This window comes from Pseudophryne corroboree, chromosome 5 (assembly GCF_028390025.1).
Source record: "Pseudophryne corroboree isolate aPseCor3 chromosome 5, aPseCor3.hap2, whole genome shotgun sequence".
In the NCBI taxonomy this organism is placed as follows: Eukaryota; Metazoa; Chordata; class Amphibia; order Anura; family Myobatrachidae; genus Pseudophryne; species Pseudophryne corroboree.
The window spans coordinates 837,218,393-837,239,518 of NC_086448.1; the positions used below are offsets into that span (position 1 = coordinate 837,218,393).

The 21,126-nt window shown below is 52.8% G+C and overlaps 1 protein-coding gene across 2 annotated transcripts in view; it reads right to left on the bottom strand.

Moving 5' to 3' along the window:
• Nucleotides 1-3,477: 3,477 nt before the first annotated feature.
• Nucleotides 3,478-21,126, bottom strand: part of ANAPC15 (anaphase promoting complex subunit 15) — a 31,843-nt gene continuing 14,194 nt past the window's right edge. The window contains exons 1-5 of one of the 2 annotated variants that reach the window (XM_063924596.1): nucleotides 19,979-19,998; nucleotides 16,305-16,427; nucleotides 16,164-16,223; nucleotides 4,418-4,552; nucleotides 3,478-4,340 (exon numbers count right to left, since the gene is read on the bottom strand). In XM_063924596.1, the coding sequence (XP_063780666.1) occupies nucleotides 4,293-4,340; nucleotides 4,418-4,552; nucleotides 16,164-16,223; nucleotides 16,305-16,424 (363 nt within the window). In that variant the 5' untranslated portion in view covers nucleotides 16,425-16,427; nucleotides 19,979-19,998 and the 3' untranslated portion in view covers nucleotides 3,478-4,292. Of the gene's footprint in view, nucleotides 4,341-4,417; nucleotides 4,553-16,163; nucleotides 16,224-16,304; nucleotides 16,428-19,978; nucleotides 19,999-21,126 lie in introns of those variants that run through there. The other variant, XM_063924595.1, reaches the window with a different exon arrangement.

The window sequence follows — 21,126 nt, forward strand, 5'->3', positions numbered from 1 at the left end:
TGTGCTGACAACAAAATCACACACAAATTATCAATGGAAATCAAATTTATTAACCCATGGAGGTCTGGATTTGGAGTCACCCTCAAAATGAAAGTGGAAAAACACACTACAGGCTGATCCAACTTTGATGTAATGTCCTTAAAACAAGTCAAAATGAGGCTCAGTAGTGTGTGTGGCCTCCACGTGCCTGTATGACCTCCCTCCCTACAACGCCTGGGCATGCTCCTGATGAGGTGACGGATGATCTCCTGAGGGATCTTCTCCCAGACCTGGACTAAAGCATCCGCCAACTCCTGGAGTCTGTGGTGCAACGTGGCATTGGTGGATGGAGCGAGACATGATGTCCAAGATGTGCTCAATTGGATTCAGGTCTGGGGAACGGGCGGGCCAGTCCATAGCATCAATGCCTACGTCTTGCAGGAACTGCTGACACACTCCAGCCACATGAGGTCTAGCATTGTCTTGCATTAGGAGGAACCCAGGGCCAACCGCACCAGCATATGGTCTCACAAGGGGTCTGAGGATCTCATCTTGGTACCTAATGACAGTCAGGCTACCTCTGGCGAGCACATGGAGGGCTGTGCGGCCCCCCAAAGAAATGCCATCCCACACCATTACTGACCCACTGCCAAACCGGTCATGCTGGAGGATGTTGCAGGCAGCAGAACGTTCTCCTTGGCGTCTCCAGACTCTGTCACATGTGCTCAGTGAGAACCTGCTTTCATCTGTGAAGATGGCGAATTTGCCAATCTTAGTGTTCTCTGGCAAATGCCAAACGTCCTGCACGGTGTTGGGTTGTAAGCACAACCCCCACCTGTGGACGTCGGACCCTCATACCCCCCTCATGGAGTCCGTTTCTGATCGTTTGAGTAGACACATGCACATTTGTGGCTTGCTGGAGGTCATTTTGCAGGGCTCTGGCAGTGCTCCTCCTTGCACAAAGGCGGAGATAGCGGTCCTGCTGCTGGGTTGTTGCCCTCCTACACGTCTCCTGATGTACTGACCTGTCCCCTGGTAGCGCCTACATGCTCTGGACACTACGCTGCCAGACACAGCAAACCTTCTTGCCACAGCTCGCATTGATGTGCCATCCTGGATGAGCTGCACTACCTGAGCCACTTGTGTGGGTCGTAGACTCCGTCTCATGCTACCACTAGAGTGAAAGCACCGCCAGCTTTCAAAAGTGACCAAAACATCAGCCAGAAAGCATAGGAGCTGAGAAGTGGTCTGTGGTCACCACCTGCAGAACAACTCCTTTATTGAGGATGTCTTGCTAATTGCCTATAATTTCCACCTGTTGTCTATTCCATTTGCACAACAGCATGTGACATTGATTGTCAATCAGTGTTGCTTCCTAAGTGGACAGTTTGATTTCACAGAAGTGTGATTGACTTGGAGTTACATTGTGTTGTTTAAGTGTTCCCTTTATTATTGTGAGCAGTGTATATAAACAGTAATATACTGTGTGATATACATCCAGTAAAAACTAAATGTATATCACAGGGTACTTGTACTACATAACCCTGAAGTATGCACTTGTTCTTAACTAACACTGTCTAAACGACATGTTAAATGTCCTGTAAATGCACAGCGCTGATGATGCAGGCGGCTTTACAGAGGAGGCATCACCCAGCAGTCCCAGAATCAGCGCAGCTGTGTGTAATGGCGCCCAAACGCTGACAGCGAGTGAGGGAGAGAGATGCAGCTCCAGGGCGGGAACATTTACTCTAAATAACGACCAGGGGCTGGGGGAGGGGTTACAGGCCAGAGCCTTATCCCCTTGCTGGACATCACCACCGGGTGTTGCGGGCCTTAATAAAACAGATTATAGCCTAATCCGACCTGTGCCCTTGCCCTGGTGGTCTAGTGGGGTCCCTGTATGGCCACAGTGTACACGCCAGCGCACGTGGCCCGCCTCCTACTGGCCGCGCCGGTTCGCGATTTCCAGCGGGTCCCGCCTGGAGGACCCCCTTACCTCCTCCCTGAGTGTGGCCACGTTATCCCGGAGAACTTCGGTTAGTGTGTGCGCCCTGGGTGGAGAACCGGAGCCTCCACTGTAAGTACCCAGCCACCAGGGACGCGGGAGTATACAGCGCCGCTGGGGAAGGTGATGGAGCTGCAGCAGGAGATATCAGAATGATATCTAGCACTACAGTGCCTCTGCTGCAGCCCTTGAAGTCTTCTATCTTCTTAAAAATAGCTCTTCTTAGGGCTGCTGGAGCAACCCTGCCTGTTATCTGCCTGCACTGCAGGCACCAACTTACAAACTGAGCTCCTGTGCACGGAGGCAGGATTATAGAGGAGGCGGCGCTGAGCATCTTGGGAACAGGCAAAGCTTTGAGCCTGTTGGTGCCTCGGATCAAGATCCTACTCTACACCCCGATGTTATTCCCTGTGGGATACCAGTGTACCCTGCTGCAGAAAAGATGTTACGGTTCGCCGGGGGCAGCCTCGGTCTGTGTCCAGGGGCTTCAGCTACAATGCATGTAAACATATAAAAGACTATTATAAAATCCCTGAAAAATAATAACATATGGCGTCTAATCATAAATGCACGACGCACAGAGGGGGGGGGGTTTCCCTTAATGATGCTTCATTTACACAGAGTGTAGCAGCACACTGCTACCACGTTACCATGCCCAGGGCGGGATCAGTACTAATTGCCGCCGGTCGGAATCCCGGCGGTCAAAATACCGACGCCGGAATCCCGACCACACAATCCCGACAGGGGTGGTGAGCGGAACGAAGCCCCTTGCGGGCTTGCTTCGCTCGCCACGCTGCGGGCACGGTGCCTCGCTACGCTCGGCACACTATTATATTCTCCCTCTATGGGTGTCGTGGACACCCACGGAGGGAGAATATGTCGGGATTGTGGCGGTCGGGATTCCGGCGTCGGTATTTCGACCGCCGAGATTCCGTCCGGCAGCATCCTGACCGCATCCCCCCAGGGCGATGGTATACTGTAAATGACAGACTTCTGTACAGGGGTTTATACGCACGTCCCAAAACACGTAGCAGGGGCACAGATTGTGGGTAACCTGATCAGGGTCGTTTGGCCAGTATTTATATAACTGCCTGGCCTGGTGCTGCCCTCCAGCGTGAATTCCTATGTGTCCTACATTCGTTCAGATACGCAGTGGACATCCGTGACACAATGGCGTTTGTGCAAGAACTTCAGAGAATAGGACATGTCATCTTTTCATGTTACCAAATGTTACTTTTGTAGCTATTACCATACTGCTTCCAAAACAGTCACAACACTCTAGCAGTCCAGGTATTAAGGATATCCACGCCTGAGCACAGACGGTTAAAATCAAACTGACTGTGGTACTAATTAAGTCACCTATGTTTAAGCAGGATGTCCTTAAAACCCGTACTGTTATGGTGCCCTGAGGACTGAATTGGAAAGCCTGCATTACCTGGAACACGGTCACATGAAGCACTGATGTTCTCTGCGCAAGTAAACGTCAAATGACATAAAAATGAAAATGTTTATTACAAACCCGATATACTTGATGCGACTCCCGCTATCCCAACGCGGCAAATCATGGTAAAAATACTCACATATGACACACGGACCCCAAAAACCTGTGTAGGCGTTCAATGTGCAGAAGAGACACAAAGTGCGAGAACATGTCCTATATCTAAGCATTTCCTAACATATGATGTCATGTACATACACAGACAGACACGTCTAGTGCAGCCGGCTGTACGGAGGGCACAGTCTATGTCCGCCCCCGCTGCCAGGGTACACGTACTAATCCATACAAACCAAAATGACCTTGAGCTGCCTGAAGACCCTCACGACCACCCCTTGCCAAGGGCTGCGGCTGGGGGGTAGCACTTATAAAAATAGTCCATTTCTGGTTTTCTTGCACATTTAAGCCCTTAAAAAACAAATCCAAAAAAGGTCCACACGAGTTTAGGCTTTAACCCATTCCCTACCCGGCACATGCTCTAGACGCAGGTCACATGAAACATGTAATATGCAGCTGTAAGGAAAGAAGAGGGTACACGCAGCCGCAGACCGCTCACATCTGGACGCCATCTGCCGTAGTCTGATCATCACAGCTGGAGCAGCGCAGAACAGGTCTCACCGAAGATACAGAAGAAAATCATCTTGCGCCAGAGGCTAATCTTCCCCGTTAGTCCCGCGGGGCTCTGCCGCCCTCCGTATTATAATACTGCTACAGAATATATACATGGCACAAGCGGGCGGTCTCCGGCGCTCAGTGAACGCAGCTGCAGGTACACAGACACAGGGATCGCTTCATGACAAGCCAAGGGATCTGCTAGATCATCCACTGGTCCTGATCCTGCTCCGCTCCCTCCATGTCGGCCTAGGGAAGAGGAGAGAACGTCAGATCACAGAGGTAGAGGTACATTGCTTCCTATAGGTAGATTCCCTGTCACTCACCTCAATCTCCCCGTCATCAGGAGACTCATTGTAGTCATTCATCTCATCCATGTCCTGCATATCCTCATCATCCTCAGAGTCTTCCTCGCTGTCTTCATCGTCCTCGTCATCTTCCTCTTCCTCCTCATCATAGGGCTGGGAAACAAAAGAAAGCCAGGTTATTACCCAGACAGGAGGGATGTGTAATGACACCTCAGGAGAGCACACTACCTGTCCCGCAAAGGAGAAGGAGATATCACGCGAGGGCAGCGCACCCCTCCTCCAAACCGCCGTCATGTCACATACTTCTCATTTATTCCTGAGCAAGTCCTCAACTTCACAAAGTCTCTAAGTAAAGTTACAGTGATGAGCAATTTAGGGAGCTCACACTTTAAGTCAGTAATCCTGTGCAAGAGGAAAATCACTGAGAGGAGACCGGAGCACTGGGGGTAAGGATAGTGCAGGGGAAGACACAGCAGCTCTCAGTGACCTGTACCCAGCGTATGGAGGAGCAGCCAGTGTCACTGAGGGGGAGACAGGAGCACTGGGGGTAAGAATAGTGCAGGGGAAGACACAGCAGCTCTCAGTGACCTGTACCCAGCGTATAAAGGAGCAGCCAGTGTCACTGAGGGGAGACAGGAGGACAGGAGCACTGGGGGTAAGAATAGTGCAGGGGAAGGCACAGCAGCTCTCAGTGACCTGTACCCAGCGTATGGAGGAGCAGCCAGTGTCACTGAGGGGAGACAGGAGCACTGGGGGTAAGGATAGTGCAGGGGAAGACACAGCAGCTCTCAGTGACCTGTACCCAATGTATGGGGGAGCAGCCAGTGTCACTGAGGGGAGACAGGAGCACTGGGGGTAAGGATAGTGCAGGGGAAGACACAGCAGCTCTCAGTGACCTGTACCCAATGTATGGGGGAGCAGCCAGTGTCACTGAGGGGAGACAGGAGCACTGGGGGTAAGGATAGTGCAGCGGAAGACACAGCAGCTCTCAGTGACCTGTACCCAGCGTATGGAGGAGCAGCCAGTGTCACTGAGGGGAGACAGGAGCACTGGGGGTAAGGATAGTGCAGCGGAAGACACAGCAGCTCTCAGTGACCTGTACCCAGCGTATGGAGGAGCAGCCAGTGTCACTGAGGGGAGACAGGAGCACTGGGGGTAAGGATAGTGCAGCGGAAGACACAGCAGCTCTCAGTGACCTGTACCCAGCGTATGGAGGAGCAGCCAGTGTCACTGAGGGGAGACAGGAGCACTGGGGGTAAGAATAGTGCAGGGGAAGACACAGCAGCTCTCAGTGACCTGTACCCAGCGTATGGGGGAGCAGCCAGTGTCACTGAGGGGAGACAAGAGCACTGGGGGTAAGGATAGTGCAGGGGAAGACACAGCAGCTCTCAGTGACCTGTACCCAGCGTATGGGGGAGCAGCCAGTGTCACTGAGGGGAGACAGGAGCACTGGGGGTAAGGATAGTGCAGGGGAAGACACAGCAGCTCTCAGTGACCTGTACCCAGCGTATGGGGGAGCAGCCAGTGTCACTGAGGGGACACAGGAGACAGGAGCACTGGGGGTAAGGATAGTGCAGGGGAAGACACAGCAGCTCTCAGTGACCTGTACCCAGCGTATGGAGGAGCAGCCAGTGTCACTGAGGGGAGACAGGAGCACTGGGGGTAAGAATAGTGCAGGGGAAGACACAGCAGCTCTCAGTGACCTGTACCCAGCGTATGGGGGAGCAGCCAGTGTCACTGAGGGGAGACAAGAGCACTGGGGGTAAGGATAGTGCAGGGGAAGACACAGCAGCTCTCAGTGACCCTGTATCCAGCGTATGGAGGAGCAGCCAGTGTCACTGAGGGGAAGGAGACAGGAGCACTGGGGGTAAGGATAGTGCAGGGGAAGACACAGCAGCTCTCAGTGACCTGTACCCAGCGTATGGAGGAGCAGCCAGTGTCACTGAGGGGAGACAGGAGCACTGGGGGTAAGGATAGTGCAGGGGAAGACACAGCAGCTCTCAGTGACCTGTACCCAGCGTATGGGGGAGCAGCCAGTGTCACTGAGGGGAGACAGGAGCACTGGGGGTAAGGATAGTGCAGGGGAAGACACAGCAGCTCTCAGTGACCTGTACCCAGCGTATGGGGGAGCAGCCAGTGTCACTGAGGGGAGACAGGAGCACTGGGGGTAAGGATAGTGCAGGGGAAGACACAGCAGCTCTCAGTGACCTGTACCCAGTGTATGGGGGAACAGCCAGTGTCACTGAGGGGAGACCGGAGCACTGGGGGTAAGGATAGTGCAGGGGAAGGCACAGCAGCTCTCAGTGACCTGTACCCAGTGTATGGGGGAACAGCCAGTGTCACTGAGGGGAGACCGGAGCACTGGGGGTAAGGATAGTGCAGGGGAAGGCACAGCAGCTCTCAGTGACCTGTACCCAGTGTATGGGGGAGCAGCCAGTGTCACTGAGGGGAGACAGGAGCACTGGGGGTAAGGATAGTGCAGGGGAAGACACAGCAGCTCTCAGTGACCTGTACCCAGCGTATGGGGGAGCAGCCAGTGTCACTGAGGGGAGACAGGAGCACTGGGGGTAAGGATAGTGCAGGGGAAGACACAGCAGCTCTCAGTGACCTGTACCCAGCGTATGGGGGAGCAGCCAGTGTCACTGAGGGGACACAGGAGACAGGAGCACTGGGGGTAAGGATAGTGCAGGGGAAGACACAGCAGCTCTCAGTGACCTGTACCCAGCGTATGGAGGAGAAGCCAGTGTCACTGAGGGGAGACAGGAGCACTGGGGGTAAGGATAGTACAGGGGAAGACACAGCAGCTCTCAGTGACCTGTACCCAGCGTAAGGAGGAGCAGCCAGTGTCACTGAGGGGAGACAGGAGCACTGGGGGTAAGGATAGTGCAGGGGAAGGCACAGCAGCTCTCAGTGACCTGTACCCAGCGTATGGGGGAGCAGCCAGTGTCACTGAGGGGAGACAGGAGCACTGGGGGTAAGGATAGTGCAGGGGAAGACACAGCAGCTCTCAGTGACCTGTACCCAGCGTATGGGGGAGCAGCCAGTGTCACTGAGGGGAGATAGGAGCACTGGGGGTAAGGATAGTGCAGGGGAAGACACAGCAGCTCTCAGTGACCTGTACCCAGCGTATGGAGGAGCAGCCAGTGTCACTGAGGGGAGACAGGAGCACTGGGGGTAAGGATAGTGCAGGGGAAGACACAGCAGCTCTCAGTGACCTGTACCCAGCGTATGGGGGAGCAGCCAGTGTCACTGAGAGGAGACAGGAGCACTGGGGGTAAGGATAGTGCAGGGGAAGACACAGCAGCTCTCAGTGACCTGTACCCAGCGTATGGAGGAGCAGCCAGTATCACTGAGGGGAGACAGGAGCACTGGGGGTAAGGATAGTGCAGGGGAAGGGACAGCAGCTCTCAGTGACCTGTACCCAGCGTATGGGGGAGCAGCCAGTGTCACTGAGGAGAGACAGGAGCACTGGGGGTAAGGATAGTGCAGGGGAAGACACAGCAGCTCTCAGTGACCTGTACCCAGCGTATGGGGGAGCAGCCAGTGTCACTGAGGGGAGACAGGAGCACTGGGGGTAAGGATAGTGCAGGGGAAGACACAGCAGCTCTCAGTGACCCTGTAACCAGCGTATGGGGGAGCAGCCAGTGTCACTGAGGGGAGACAGGAGCACTGGGGGTAAGGATAGTGCAGGGGAAGACACAGCAGCTCTCAGTGACTCTGTACCCAGCGTATGGGGGAGCAGCCAGTGTCACTGAGGGGAGACAGGAGCACTGGGAGTAAAGATAGTGCAGGGGAAGACACAGCAGCTCTCAGTGACCTGTACCCAGCGTATGGAGGAGCAGCCAGTGTCACTGAGGGGGAGACAGGAGCACTGGGGGTAAGGATAGTGCAGGGGAAGACACAGCAGCTCTCAGTGACCTGTACCCAGCGTATGGGGGAACAGCCAGTGTCACTGAGGGGAGACAGGAGCACTGGGGGTAAGGATAGTGCAGGGGAAGACACAGCAGCTTTCAGTGACCTGTACCCAGCGTATGGAGGAGCAGCCAGTGTCACTGAGGAGAGACAGGAGCACTGGGGGTAAGGATAGTGCAGGGGAAGACACAGCAGCTCTCAGTGACCTGTACCCAGCGTATGGGGGAGCAGCCAGTGTCACTGAGGGGAGACAGGAGCACTGGGGGTAAGGATAGTGGCGGGGAAGACACAGCAGCTCTCAGTGACCCTGTACCCAGCGTATGGGGGAGCAGCCAGTGTCACTGAGGGGGAGACAGGAGCACTGGGGGTAAGGATAGTGCAGGGGAAGACACAGCAGCTCTCAGTGACCCTGTACCCAGCGTATGGAGGAGCAGCCAGTGTCACTGAGGAGAGACAGGAGCACTGGGGGTAAGGATAGTGCAGGGGAAACACAGCAGCTCTCAGTGACCTGTACCCAGCGTATGAGGGGGAGCAGCCAGTGTCACTGAGGGGAGACAGGAGCACTGGGGGTAAGGATAGTGCAGGGGAAGGCACAGCAGCTCTCAGTGACCCTGTACCCAGCGTATGGAGGAGCAGCCAGTGTCACTGAGGGGAGACAGGAGCACTGGGGGTAAGGATAGTGCAGGGGAAGACACAGCAGCTCTCAGTGACTCTGTACCCAGCGTATGGGGGAGCAGCCAGTGTCACTGAGGGGAGACAGGAGCACTGGGGGTAAGGATAGTGCAGGGGAAGACACAGCAGCTCTCAGTGACTCTGTACCCAGCGTATGGGGGAGCAGCCAGTGTCACTGAGGGGAGACAGGAGCACTGGGGGTAAGGACAGTGCAGGGGAAGACACAGCAGCTCTCAGTGACCTGTACCCAGCGTATGGGGGAGCAGCCAGTGTCACTGAGAGGAGACAGGAGCACTGGGGGTAAGGATAGTGCAGGGGAAGACACAGCAGCTTTCAGTGACCTGTACCCAGCGTATGGAGGAGCAGCCAGTATCACTGAGGGGAGACAGGAGCACTGGGGGTAAGGATAGTGCAGGGGAAGGCACAGCAGCTCTCAGTGACCTGTACCCAGCGTATGGGGGAGCAGCCAGTGTCACTGAGGAGAGACAGGAGAACTGGGGGTAAGGATAGTGCAGGGGAAGACACAGCAGCTCTCAGTGACCTGTACCCAGCGTATGGGGGAGCAGCCAGTGTCACTGAGGGGAGACAGGAGCACTGGGGGTAAGGATAGTGCAGGGGAAGACACAGCAGCTCTCAGTGACCCTGTAACCAGCGAATGGGGGAGCAGCCAGTGTCACTGAGGGGAGACAGGAGCACTGGGGGTAAGGATAGTGCAGGGGAAGACACAGCAGCTCTCAGTGACTCTGTACCCAGCGTATGGGGGAGCAGCCAGTGTCACTGAGGGGAGACAGGAGCACTGGGGGTAAAGATAGTGCAGGGGAAGACACAGCAGCTCTCAGTGACCTGTACCCAGTGTATGGAGGAGCAGCCAGTGTCACTGAGGGGGAGACAGGAGCACTGGGGGTAAGGATAGTGCAGGGGAAGACACAGCAGCTTTCAGTGACCTGTACCCAGCGTATGGAGGAGCAGCCAGTGTCACTGAGGAGAGACAGGAGCACTGGGGGTAAGGATAGTGCAGGGGAAGACACAGCAGCTCTCAGTGACCTGTACCCAGCGTATGGGGGAGCAGCCAGTGTCACTGAGGGGAGATAGGAGCACTGGGGGTAAGGATAGTGGCGGGGAAGACACAGCAGCTCTCAGTGACCCTGTACCCAGCGTATGGGGGAGCAGCCAGTGTCACTGAGGGGGAGACAGGAGCACTGGGGGTAAGGATAGTGCAGGGGAAGACACAGCAGCTCTCAGTGACCCTGTACCCAGCGTATGGAGGAGCAGCCAGTGTCACTGAGGAGAGACAGGAGCACTGGGGGTAAGGATAGTGCAGGGGAAGACACAGCAGCTCTCAGTGACCTGTACCCAGCGTATGGAGGAGCAGCCAGTGTCACTGAGGGGAGACAGGAGCACTGGGGGTAAGGATAGTACAGGGGAAGACACAGCAGCTCTCAGTGACCTGTACCCAGCGTATGGAGGAGCAGCCAGTGTCACTGGGGGGAGACAGGAGCACTGGGGGTAAGGATAGTGCAGGGGAAGACACAGCAGCTCTCAGTGACCCTGTACCCAGCGTATGGAGGAGCAGCCAGTGTCACTGAGGGGAGACAGGAGCACTGGGGGTAAGGATAGTACAGGGGAAGACACAGCAGCTCTCAGTGACCTGTACCCAGCGTATGGAGGAGCAGCCAGTGTCACTGGGGGGAGACAGGAGCACTGGGGGTAAGGATAGTGCAGGGGAAGGCACAGCAGCTCTCAGTGACCTGTACCCAGCGTATGGGGGAGCAGCCAGTGTCACTGAGGGGAGACAGGAGCACAGGGGGTAAGGATAGTGCAGGGGAAGGCACAGCAGCTCTCAGTGACCCTGTACCCAGCGTATGGAGGAGCAGCCAGTGTCACTGAGGGGAGACAGGAGCACTGGGGGTAAGGATAGTGCAGGGGAAGACACAGCAGCTCTCAGTGACCTGTACCCAGCGTATGGGGGAGCAGCCAGTGTCACTGAGGGGAGACAGGAGCACTGGGGGTAAGGATAGTACAGGGGAAGACACAGCAGCTCTCAGTGACCTGTACCCAGCGTATGGGGGAGCAGCCAGTGTCACTGAGGGGAGACAGGAGCACTGGGGGTAAGGATAGTGCAGGGGAAGGCACAGCAGCTCTCAGTGACCCTGTACCCAGCGTATGGAGGAGCAGCCAGTGTCACTGAGGGGAGACAGGAGCACTGGGGGAAAGGATAGTGCAGGGGAAGACACAGCAGCTCTCAGTGACCTGTACCCAGCGTATGGGGGAGCAGCCAGTGTCACTGAGGGGAGACAGGAGCACTGGGGGTAAGGATAGTGCAGGGGAAACACAGCAGCTCTCAGTGACCCTGTACCCAGCGTATGGGGGAGCAGCCAGTGTCACTGAGGGGAGACAGGAGCACTGGGGGTAAGGATAGTACAGGGGAAGACACAGCAGCTCTCAGTGACCTGTACCCAGCGTATGGGGGAGCAGCCAGTGTCACTGAGAGGGAGACAGGAGCACTGGGGGTAAGGATAGTGCAGGGGAAGACACAGCAGCTCTCAGTGACTCTGTACCCAGCGTATGGGGGAGCAGCCAGTGTCACTGAGGGGAGACAGGAGCACTGGGGGTAAGGATAGTGCAGGGGAAGACACAGCAGCTCTCAGTGACTCTGTACCCAGCGTATGGGGGAGCAGCCAGTGTCACTGAGGGGAGACAGGAGCACTGGGGGTAAGGATAGTGCAGGGGAAGACACAGCAGCTCTCAGTGACCTGTACCCAGCGTATGGGGGAGCAGCCAGTGTCACTGGGGGGAGACAGGAGCACTGGGGGAAAGGATAGTACAGGGGAAGACACAGCAGCTCTCAATGACCTGTACCTAGCGTATGGGGGAGCAGCCAGTGTCACTGAGGGGAGACAGGAGCACTGGGGGTAAGGATAGTGCAGGGGAAGACACAGCAGCTCTCAGTGACTCTGTACCCAGCGTATGGGGGAGCAGCCAGTGTCACTGAGGAGAGACAGGAGCACTGGGGGTAACGATAGTGCAAGGGAAGACACAGCAGCTCTCAGTGACCTGTACCCAGCGTATGGGGGAGCAGCCAGTGTCACTGGGGGGAGACAGGAGCACTGGGGGTAAGGATAGTGCAGGGGAAGACACAGCAGCTCTCAGTGACTCTGTACCCAGTGTATGGGGGAGCAGCCAGTGTCACTGAGGAGAGACAGGAGCACTGGGGGTAAGGATAGTGCAGGGGAAGACACAGCAGCTCTCAGTGACCTGTACCCAGCGTATGGGGGAGCAGCCAGTGTCACTGAGGGGAGACAGGAGCACTGGGGGTAAGGATAGTACAGGGGAAGACACAGCAGCTCTCAGTGACCTGTACCTAGCGTATGGGGGAGCAGCCAGTGTCACTGAGGGGAGACAGGAGCACTGAGGGTAAGGATAGTGCAGGGGAAGACACAGCAGCTCTCAGTGACTCTGTACCCAGCGTATGGGGGAGCAGCCAGTGTCACTGAGGGGAGACAGGAGCACTGGGGGTAAGGATAGTGCAGGGGAAGACAGAGCAGCTCTCAGTGACTCTGTACCCAGCGTATGGGGGAGCAGCCAGTGTCACTGAGTAGACAGGAGCACTGGGGGTAAGGATAGTGCAGGGGAAGGCACAGCAGCTCTCAGTGACATGTACCCGGCGTATGGGGGAGCAGCCAGTGTCACTGAGGGGAGACAGGAGCACTGGGGGTAAGGATAGTGCAGGGGAAGACACAGCAGCTCTCAGTGACCTGTACCCAGCGTATGGGGGAGCAGCCAGTGTCACTGAGGGGAGACAGGAGCACTGGGGGTAAGGATAGTGCAGGGGAAGACACAGCAGCTCTCAGTGACCCTGTACCCAGCGTATGGGGGAGCAGCCAGTGTCACTGAGGGGGAAACAGGAGCACTGGGGGTAAGGATAGTGCAGGGGAAGACACAGCAGCTCTCAGTGACCTGTACCCAGCGTATGGGGGAGCAGCCAGTGTCACTGGGGGGAGACAGGAGCACTGGGGTAAGGATAGTGCAGGGGAAGACACAGCAGCTCTCAGTGACTCTGTACCCAGTGTATGGGGGAGCAGCCAGTGTCACTGAGGGGAGACAGGAGCACTGGGGGTAAGGATAGTGCAGGGGAAGACACAGCAGCTCTCAGTGACCTGTACCCAGCGTATGTGGGAGCAGCCAGTGTCACTGAGGGGGAGACTGGAGCACTGGGGGTAAGGATAGTGCAGGGGAAGACACAGCAGCTCTCAGTGACCTGTACCCAGCGTATGGGGGAGCAGCCAGTGTCACTGAGGGGGAGACAGGAGCACTGGGGGTAAGGATAGTGCAGGGGAAGGCACAGCAGCTCTCAGTGACCTGTACCCAGCGTATGGGGGAGCAGCCAGTGTCACTGAGGGGGAGACAGGAGCACTGGGGGTAAGGATAGTGCAGGGGAAGACACAGCAGCTCTCAGTGACCCTGTACCCAGCGTATGGGAGAGAAGCCAGTGTCACTGAGGAGAGACAGGAGCACTGGGGGTAAGGATAGTGCAGGGGAAGACACAGCAGCTCAGTGACTCTGTACCCAGCGTATGGAGGAGCAGCCAGTGTCACTGGGGGGAGACAGGAGCACTGGGGGTAAGGATAGTGCAGGGGAAGACACAGCAGCTCTCAGTGACCTGTACCCAGCGTATGGGGGAGCAGCCAGTGTCACTGAGGGGGAGACAGGAGCACTGGGGGTAAGGATAGTGCAGGGGAAGACACAGCAGCTCTCAGTGACCTGTACCCAGCATATGGGGGAGCAGCCAGTGTCACTGAGGGGGAGACAGGAGCACTGGGGGTAAGGATAGTACAGGGGAAGACACAGCAGCTCTCAGTGACCTGTACCCAGCGTATGGGGGAGCAGCCAGTGTCACTGAGGGGAGACAGGAGCACTGGGGGTAAGGATAGTGCAGGGGAAGACACAGCAGCTCTCAGTGACCTGTACCCAGCGTATGGGGGAGCAGCCAGTGTCACTGAGGGGAAGGAGACAGGAGCACTGGGGGTAAGGATAGTGCAGGGGAAGACACAGCAGCTCTCAGTGACTCTGTACCCAGCGTATGGAGGAGCAGCCAGTGTCACTGAGGGGGAGACAGGAGCACTGGGGGTAAGGATAGTGCAGGGGAAGACACAGCAGCTCTCAGTGACTCTGTACCCAGCGTATGGAGGAGCAGCCAGTGTCACTGAGGGGAGATAGGAGCACTGGGGGTAAGGATAGTGCAGGGGAAGACACAGCAGCTCTCAGTGACCTGTACCCAGCGTATGGAGGAGCAGCCAGTGTTACTGAGGGGAGACAGGAGCACTGGGGGTAAGGATAGTGCAGCGGAAAACACAGCAGCTCTCAGAGACCTGTACCCAGCGTATGGAGGAGCAGCCAATGTCACTGAGGGGAGACAGGAGCACTGGGGGTAAGGATAGTGCAGGGGAAGACACAGCAGCTCTCAGTGACTCTGTACCCAGCGTATGGGGGAGCAGCCAGTGTCACTGAGGGGGAGACAGGAGCACTGGGGGTAAGGATAGTGCAGGGGAAGACACAGCAGCTCTCAGTGACCTGTACCCAGCGTATGGGGGAGCAGCCAGTGTCACTGAGGGGAGACAGGAGCACTGGGGGTAAGTATAGTGCAGGGGAAGACACAGCAGCTCTCAGTGACCTGTACCCAGCGTATGGGGGAGCAGCCAGTGTCACTGAGAGGAGACAGGAGCACTGGGGGTAAGTATAGTGCAGGGGAAGACACAGCAGCTCTCAGTGACCTGTACCCAGCATATGGGGGAGCAGCCAGTGTCACTGAGGGGGAGACAGAAGCACTGGGGGTAAGGATAGTGCAGGGGAAGACACAGCAGCTCTCAGTGACCTGTACCCAGCATATGGGGGAGCAGCCAGAGTCACTGAGGGGAGACAGGAGCACTGGGGGTAAGGATAGTGCAGGGGAAGGCACAGCAGCTCTCAGTGACCTGTACCCAGCGTATGGGGGAGCAGCCAGTGTCACTGAGGGGAGACCGGAGCACTGGGGGTAAGGATAGTGCAGGGGAAGACACAGCAGCTCTCAGTGACCTGTACCCAGCGTATGGAGGAGCAGCCAGTGTCACTGAGGGGAGACAGGAGCACTGGGGGTAAGTATAGTGCAGGGGAAGACACAGCAGCTCTCAGTGACCTGTACCCAGCGTATGGGGGAGCAGCCAGTGTCACTGAGGGGAGACAGGAGCACTGGGGGTAAGAATAGTGCAGGGGAAGGCACAGCTGCTTTCAGTGACTTGGGGTAATTTAGATCTGATCGCAGCAGCAAATTTGTTAGCAGCTGAGCAAAACCATGTGCACTGCAGGGGGGGCAGATGTAACATGTGCAGAGAGATTTAGATTTGGGTGGGTTAAAAAAATTTTGTGCGGGGTAAATACTGGCTGCTTTATTTTTACACTGCAATTTAGATTTCAGTTTGAACACACCCCACCCAAATCTAACTCTCTCTGCACATGTTACATCTGCCCCCCCTGCAGTGCACATGGTTTTGCCCACTAGCTAACAAACTTGCTGCTGCGATCAGATCTGAATTAGGCCCCCTGTACCCAGCATATGGGTGAGCAAAGACGCTGACAGGGACAAGGGGGGTCATTCCGAGTTGATCGCTAGCTGCCGATTGTCGCAGCGCAGCGATCAGGTAAAAAAAACGCTAAACTATGCATGTACCGCAATGTGCAGGTGTGTAGTACGGGTACAAAGCGGATCGTTGCTGTGCGATGGATTTAACGAAGAATCCGTTCGCACGGCCGATCGCAAAGTGATTGACAGGAAGAGGGCGTTTGTGGGTGTCAACTGACCGTTTTCTGGGAGTGGTTGGAAAAACGCAGGCGTGTCCAGGAGTTTGCAGGGCGGATGTTTGACGTCAATTCCAGTCCCGGACATGCTGATGTGATCGCATCGGCTGAGTAAGTTCAGGACTGCGCAGAAACTGCACAAACTGTTTTTGCAGAGCTCGGCTGCACAGGCGGTCGCACACTTGCAAAGAGAAAATACACTCCCCCGTGGGCGGCGACTATGCGTTTGCACGGCTGCTAAAAACAACTAGTGAGCAATCAACTGGGAATGACCCCCAAGGACCTGGAGTGTGCTAGGGAAGAACAGGAGGGAGGGGTAACCCAGAACATCCCTACAGCAGCCACTTACCTCAGAGGTGGGCTTTCCTATGGGCACCAGGTTGTTGTCCTTTTCAGCTATGCTCTGGAGCTGTGGGGGGAGAATACGGAGATTAGGGTCTGAAGAATGGGGCACAATACTCCCTAGGGCGACGTCGGGCCCATGACTCACCCAGGCCTGGTGCTGCTGCTCTTGTTGTTGTAGTTCATTCTCATCCACACAGGGACGGTCCAGGTTAAACCACAGGGACTCGGTGACTTGTGGGAACAGTGACGGGAAGAGCGTGGACATGATCTGTAAGAGGGAGCCACGTATCAGCCACGCTTATAGGACATTACTGCTTTCTACAAGGGGCTTCCCTATTAGATGTGCCACGGAGAGAGACAAAGTCTGATTATATGCATACAGTCCCGTGCCCAGGCAACGCTGTCTGATACACACATGTAACATGGATAGACAGTACATAGATGTGACAAGCTACATCCTATGAGCACATACATGTAACACCGTCACTGGAAACACAAACAAGCGACATGGGGGCACACACGTGTAATACAGATATACACAGAGTGGGCACACACGTGTAATACAGATATACACAGAGTGGGCACACACGTGTAATACAGATATACACAGAGTGGGCACACACGTGTAATACAGATATACACAGAGTGGGCACACACGTGTAATACAGATATACACAGAGTGGGCACACACGTGTAATACAGATATACACAGAGTGGGCACACACACGTGTAATACAGATATACACAGAGTGAGCACACACACGTGTAATACAGATATACACAGAGTGAGCACACACACACGTGTAATACAGATATACACAGAGTGAGCACACACACGTGTAATACAGATATACACAGAGTGAGCACACACACGTGTAATACAGATATACACAGAGTGAGCACACACACGTGTAATACAGATATACACAGAGTGAGCACACACACGTGTAATACAGATATACACAGAGTGAGCACACACACGTGTAATACAGATATACACAGAGTGAGCACACACACGTGTAATACAGATATACACAGAGTGAGCACACACACGTGTAATACAGATATACACAGAGTGAGCACACACACGTGTAATACAGATATACACAGAGTGAGCACACACACGTGTAATACAGATATACACAGTGTGAGCACACACACGTGTAATACAGATATACACAGAGTGAGCACACACACGTGTAATACAGATATACACAGAGTGAGCACACACACGTGTAATACAGATATACACAGAGTGAGCACACACACGTGTAATACAGATATACACAGAGTGAGCACACACACGTGTAATACAGATATACACAGAGTGAGCACACACACGTGTAATACAGATATACACAGAGTGAGCACACACACGTGTAATACAGATATACACAGAGTGAGCACACACACGTGTAATACAGATATACACAGAGTGAGCACACACACGTGTAATACAGATATACACAGAGTGAGCACACACACGTGTAATACAGATATACACAGAGTGAGCACACACACGTGTAATACAGATATACACAGAGTGAGCACACACGTGTAATACAGATATACACAGAGTGAGCACACACACGTGTAATACAGATATACACAGAGTGAGCACACACACGTGTAATACAGATATACACAGAGTGAGCACACACACACACGTGTAATACAGATATACACAGAGTGAGCACACACACACACGTGTAATACAGATATACACAGAGTGAGCACACACACACGTGTAATACAGATATACACAGAGTGAGCACACACACACGTGTAATACAGATATACACAGAGTGAGCACACACACACACACACGTGTAATACAGATATACACAGAGTGAGCACACACACACACACACGTGTAATACAGATATACACAGAGTGAGCACACACACACACACACGTGTAATACAGATATACACAGAGTGAGCACACACACACACGTGTAATACAGATATACACAGAGTGAGCACACACACACACACACGTGTAATACAGATATACACAGAGTGAGCACACACACACACGTGTAATACAGATATACACAGAGTGAGCACACACACGTGTAATACAGATATACACAGAGTGAGCACACACACGTGTAATACAGATATACACAGAGTGAGCACACACACGTGTAATACAGATATACACAGAGTGAGCACACACACGTGTAATACAGATATACACAGAGTGAGCACACACACGTGTAATACAGATATACACAGAGTGAGCACACACACGTGTAATACAGATATACACAGAGTGAGCACACACACGTGTAATACAGATATACACAGAGTGAGCACACACACATGTAATACAGATATACACAGAGTGAGCACACACATGTAATACAGATATACACAGAGTGAGCACACACACATGTAATACAGATATACACAGAGTGAGCACACACACATGTAATACAGATATACACAGAGTGAGCACACACACATGTAATACAGATATACACAGAGTGAGCACACACACATGTAATACAGATATACACAGAGTGAGCACACACACATGTAATACAGATATACACAGAGTGAGCACACACACATGTAATACAGATATACACAGAGTGAGCACACACACATGTAATACAGATATACACAGAGTGAGCACACACACATGTAATACAGATATACACAGAGTGAGCACACACACATGTAATACAGATATACACAGAGTGAGCACACACACATGTAATACAGATATACACAGAGTGAGCACACACACATGTAATACAGATATACACAGAGTGAGCACACACACATGTAATACAGATATACACAGAGTGAGCACACACACATGTAATACAGATATACACAGAGTGAGCACACACACACACATGTAATACAGATATACACAGAGTGAGCACACACACACATGTAATACAGATATACACAGAGTGAGCACACACACACACATGTAATACAGATATACACAGAGTGAGCACACACACACATGTAATACAGATATACACAGAGTGAGCACACACACATGTAATACAGATATACACAGAGTGAGCACACACACACATGTAATACAGATATACACAGAGTGAGCACACACACATGTAATACAGATATACACAGAGTGAGCACACACACATGTAATACAGATATACACAGAGTGAGCACACACACACACACACACACACACACACACACATGTAATACAGATATACACAGAGTGAGCACACACACACACACACATGTAATACAGATATACACAGAGTGAGCACACACACACACACACACACACACACACACACACACACACACACACACATGTAATACAGATATACACAGAGTGAGCACACACACATGTAATACAGATATACACAGAGTGAGCACACACACATGTAATACAGATATACACAGAGTGAGCACACACACACATGTAATACAGATATACACAGAGTGAGCACACACACGTGTAATACAGATATACACAGAGTGAGCACACACACGTGTAATACAGATATACACAGAGTGAGCACACACACGTGTAATACAGATATACACAGAGTGAGCACACACATGTAATACAGATATACAGAGTGAGCACACACATGTAATACAGATATACACAGAGTGAGCACACACACATGTAATACAGATATACACAGAGTGAGCACATACATGTAATACAGATACACACCGAGTGAGCACATACATGTAATACAGATATACACTGAGCACATACACGTAACATGGAGACACTGAGCACATACATGTAATACAGATATACACTGAGCACATACACGTAACATGGAGACACTGAGTGAGCACATACATGTAATACAGATACACACTGAGTGAGCACATACATGTAATACAGATATACACTGAGCACATACACGTAACATGGAGACACTGAGTGAGCACATACACGTAATACAGATATACACTGAGTGAGCACATACATGTAATACAGATACACACTGAGTGAGCACATACATGTAATACAGATATACACTGAGCACATACACGTAACATGGAGACACTGAGCACATACATGTAATACAGATATACACTGAGCACATACACGTAACATGGAGACACTGAGTGAGCACATACATGTAATACAGATAAACACTGAGTGAGCACATACATGTAATACAGATACACACTGAGTGAGCACATACATGTAATACAGATATACACTGAGCACATACACGTAACATGGAGACACTGAGTGAGCACATACATGTAATACAGATATACACAGAGTGAGCACACACATGTAATACAGATATACACAGAGTGAGCACACACATGTAATACAGATATACACAGAGTGAGCACACACACATGTAATACAGATATACACAGAGTGAGCACATACATGTAATACAGATACACACCGAGTGAGCACATACATGTAATACAGATATACACTGAGCACATACACGTAACATGGAGACACTGAGCACATACATGTAATACAGATATACACTGAGCACATACACGTAACATGGAGACACTGAGTGAGCACATACATGTAATACAGATATACACTGAGCACATACACGTAACATGGAGACACTGAGCACATACATGTAATACAGATATACACTGAGCACATACACGTAACATGGAGACACTGAGTGAGCACATACATGTAATACAGATAAACACTGAGTGAGCACATACATGTAATACAGATACACACTGAGTGAGCACATACATGTAATACAGATATACACTGAGCACATACACGTAACATGGAGACACTGAGTGAGCACATACATGTAATACAGATATACACAGAGTGAGCACACACACACACGTGTAATACAGATATACACAGAGTGAGCACACACACACACACGTGTAATACAGATATACACAGAGTGAGCACACACACACACGTGTAATACAGATATACACAGAGTGAGCACACACACACACACACGTGTAATACAGATATACACAGAGTGA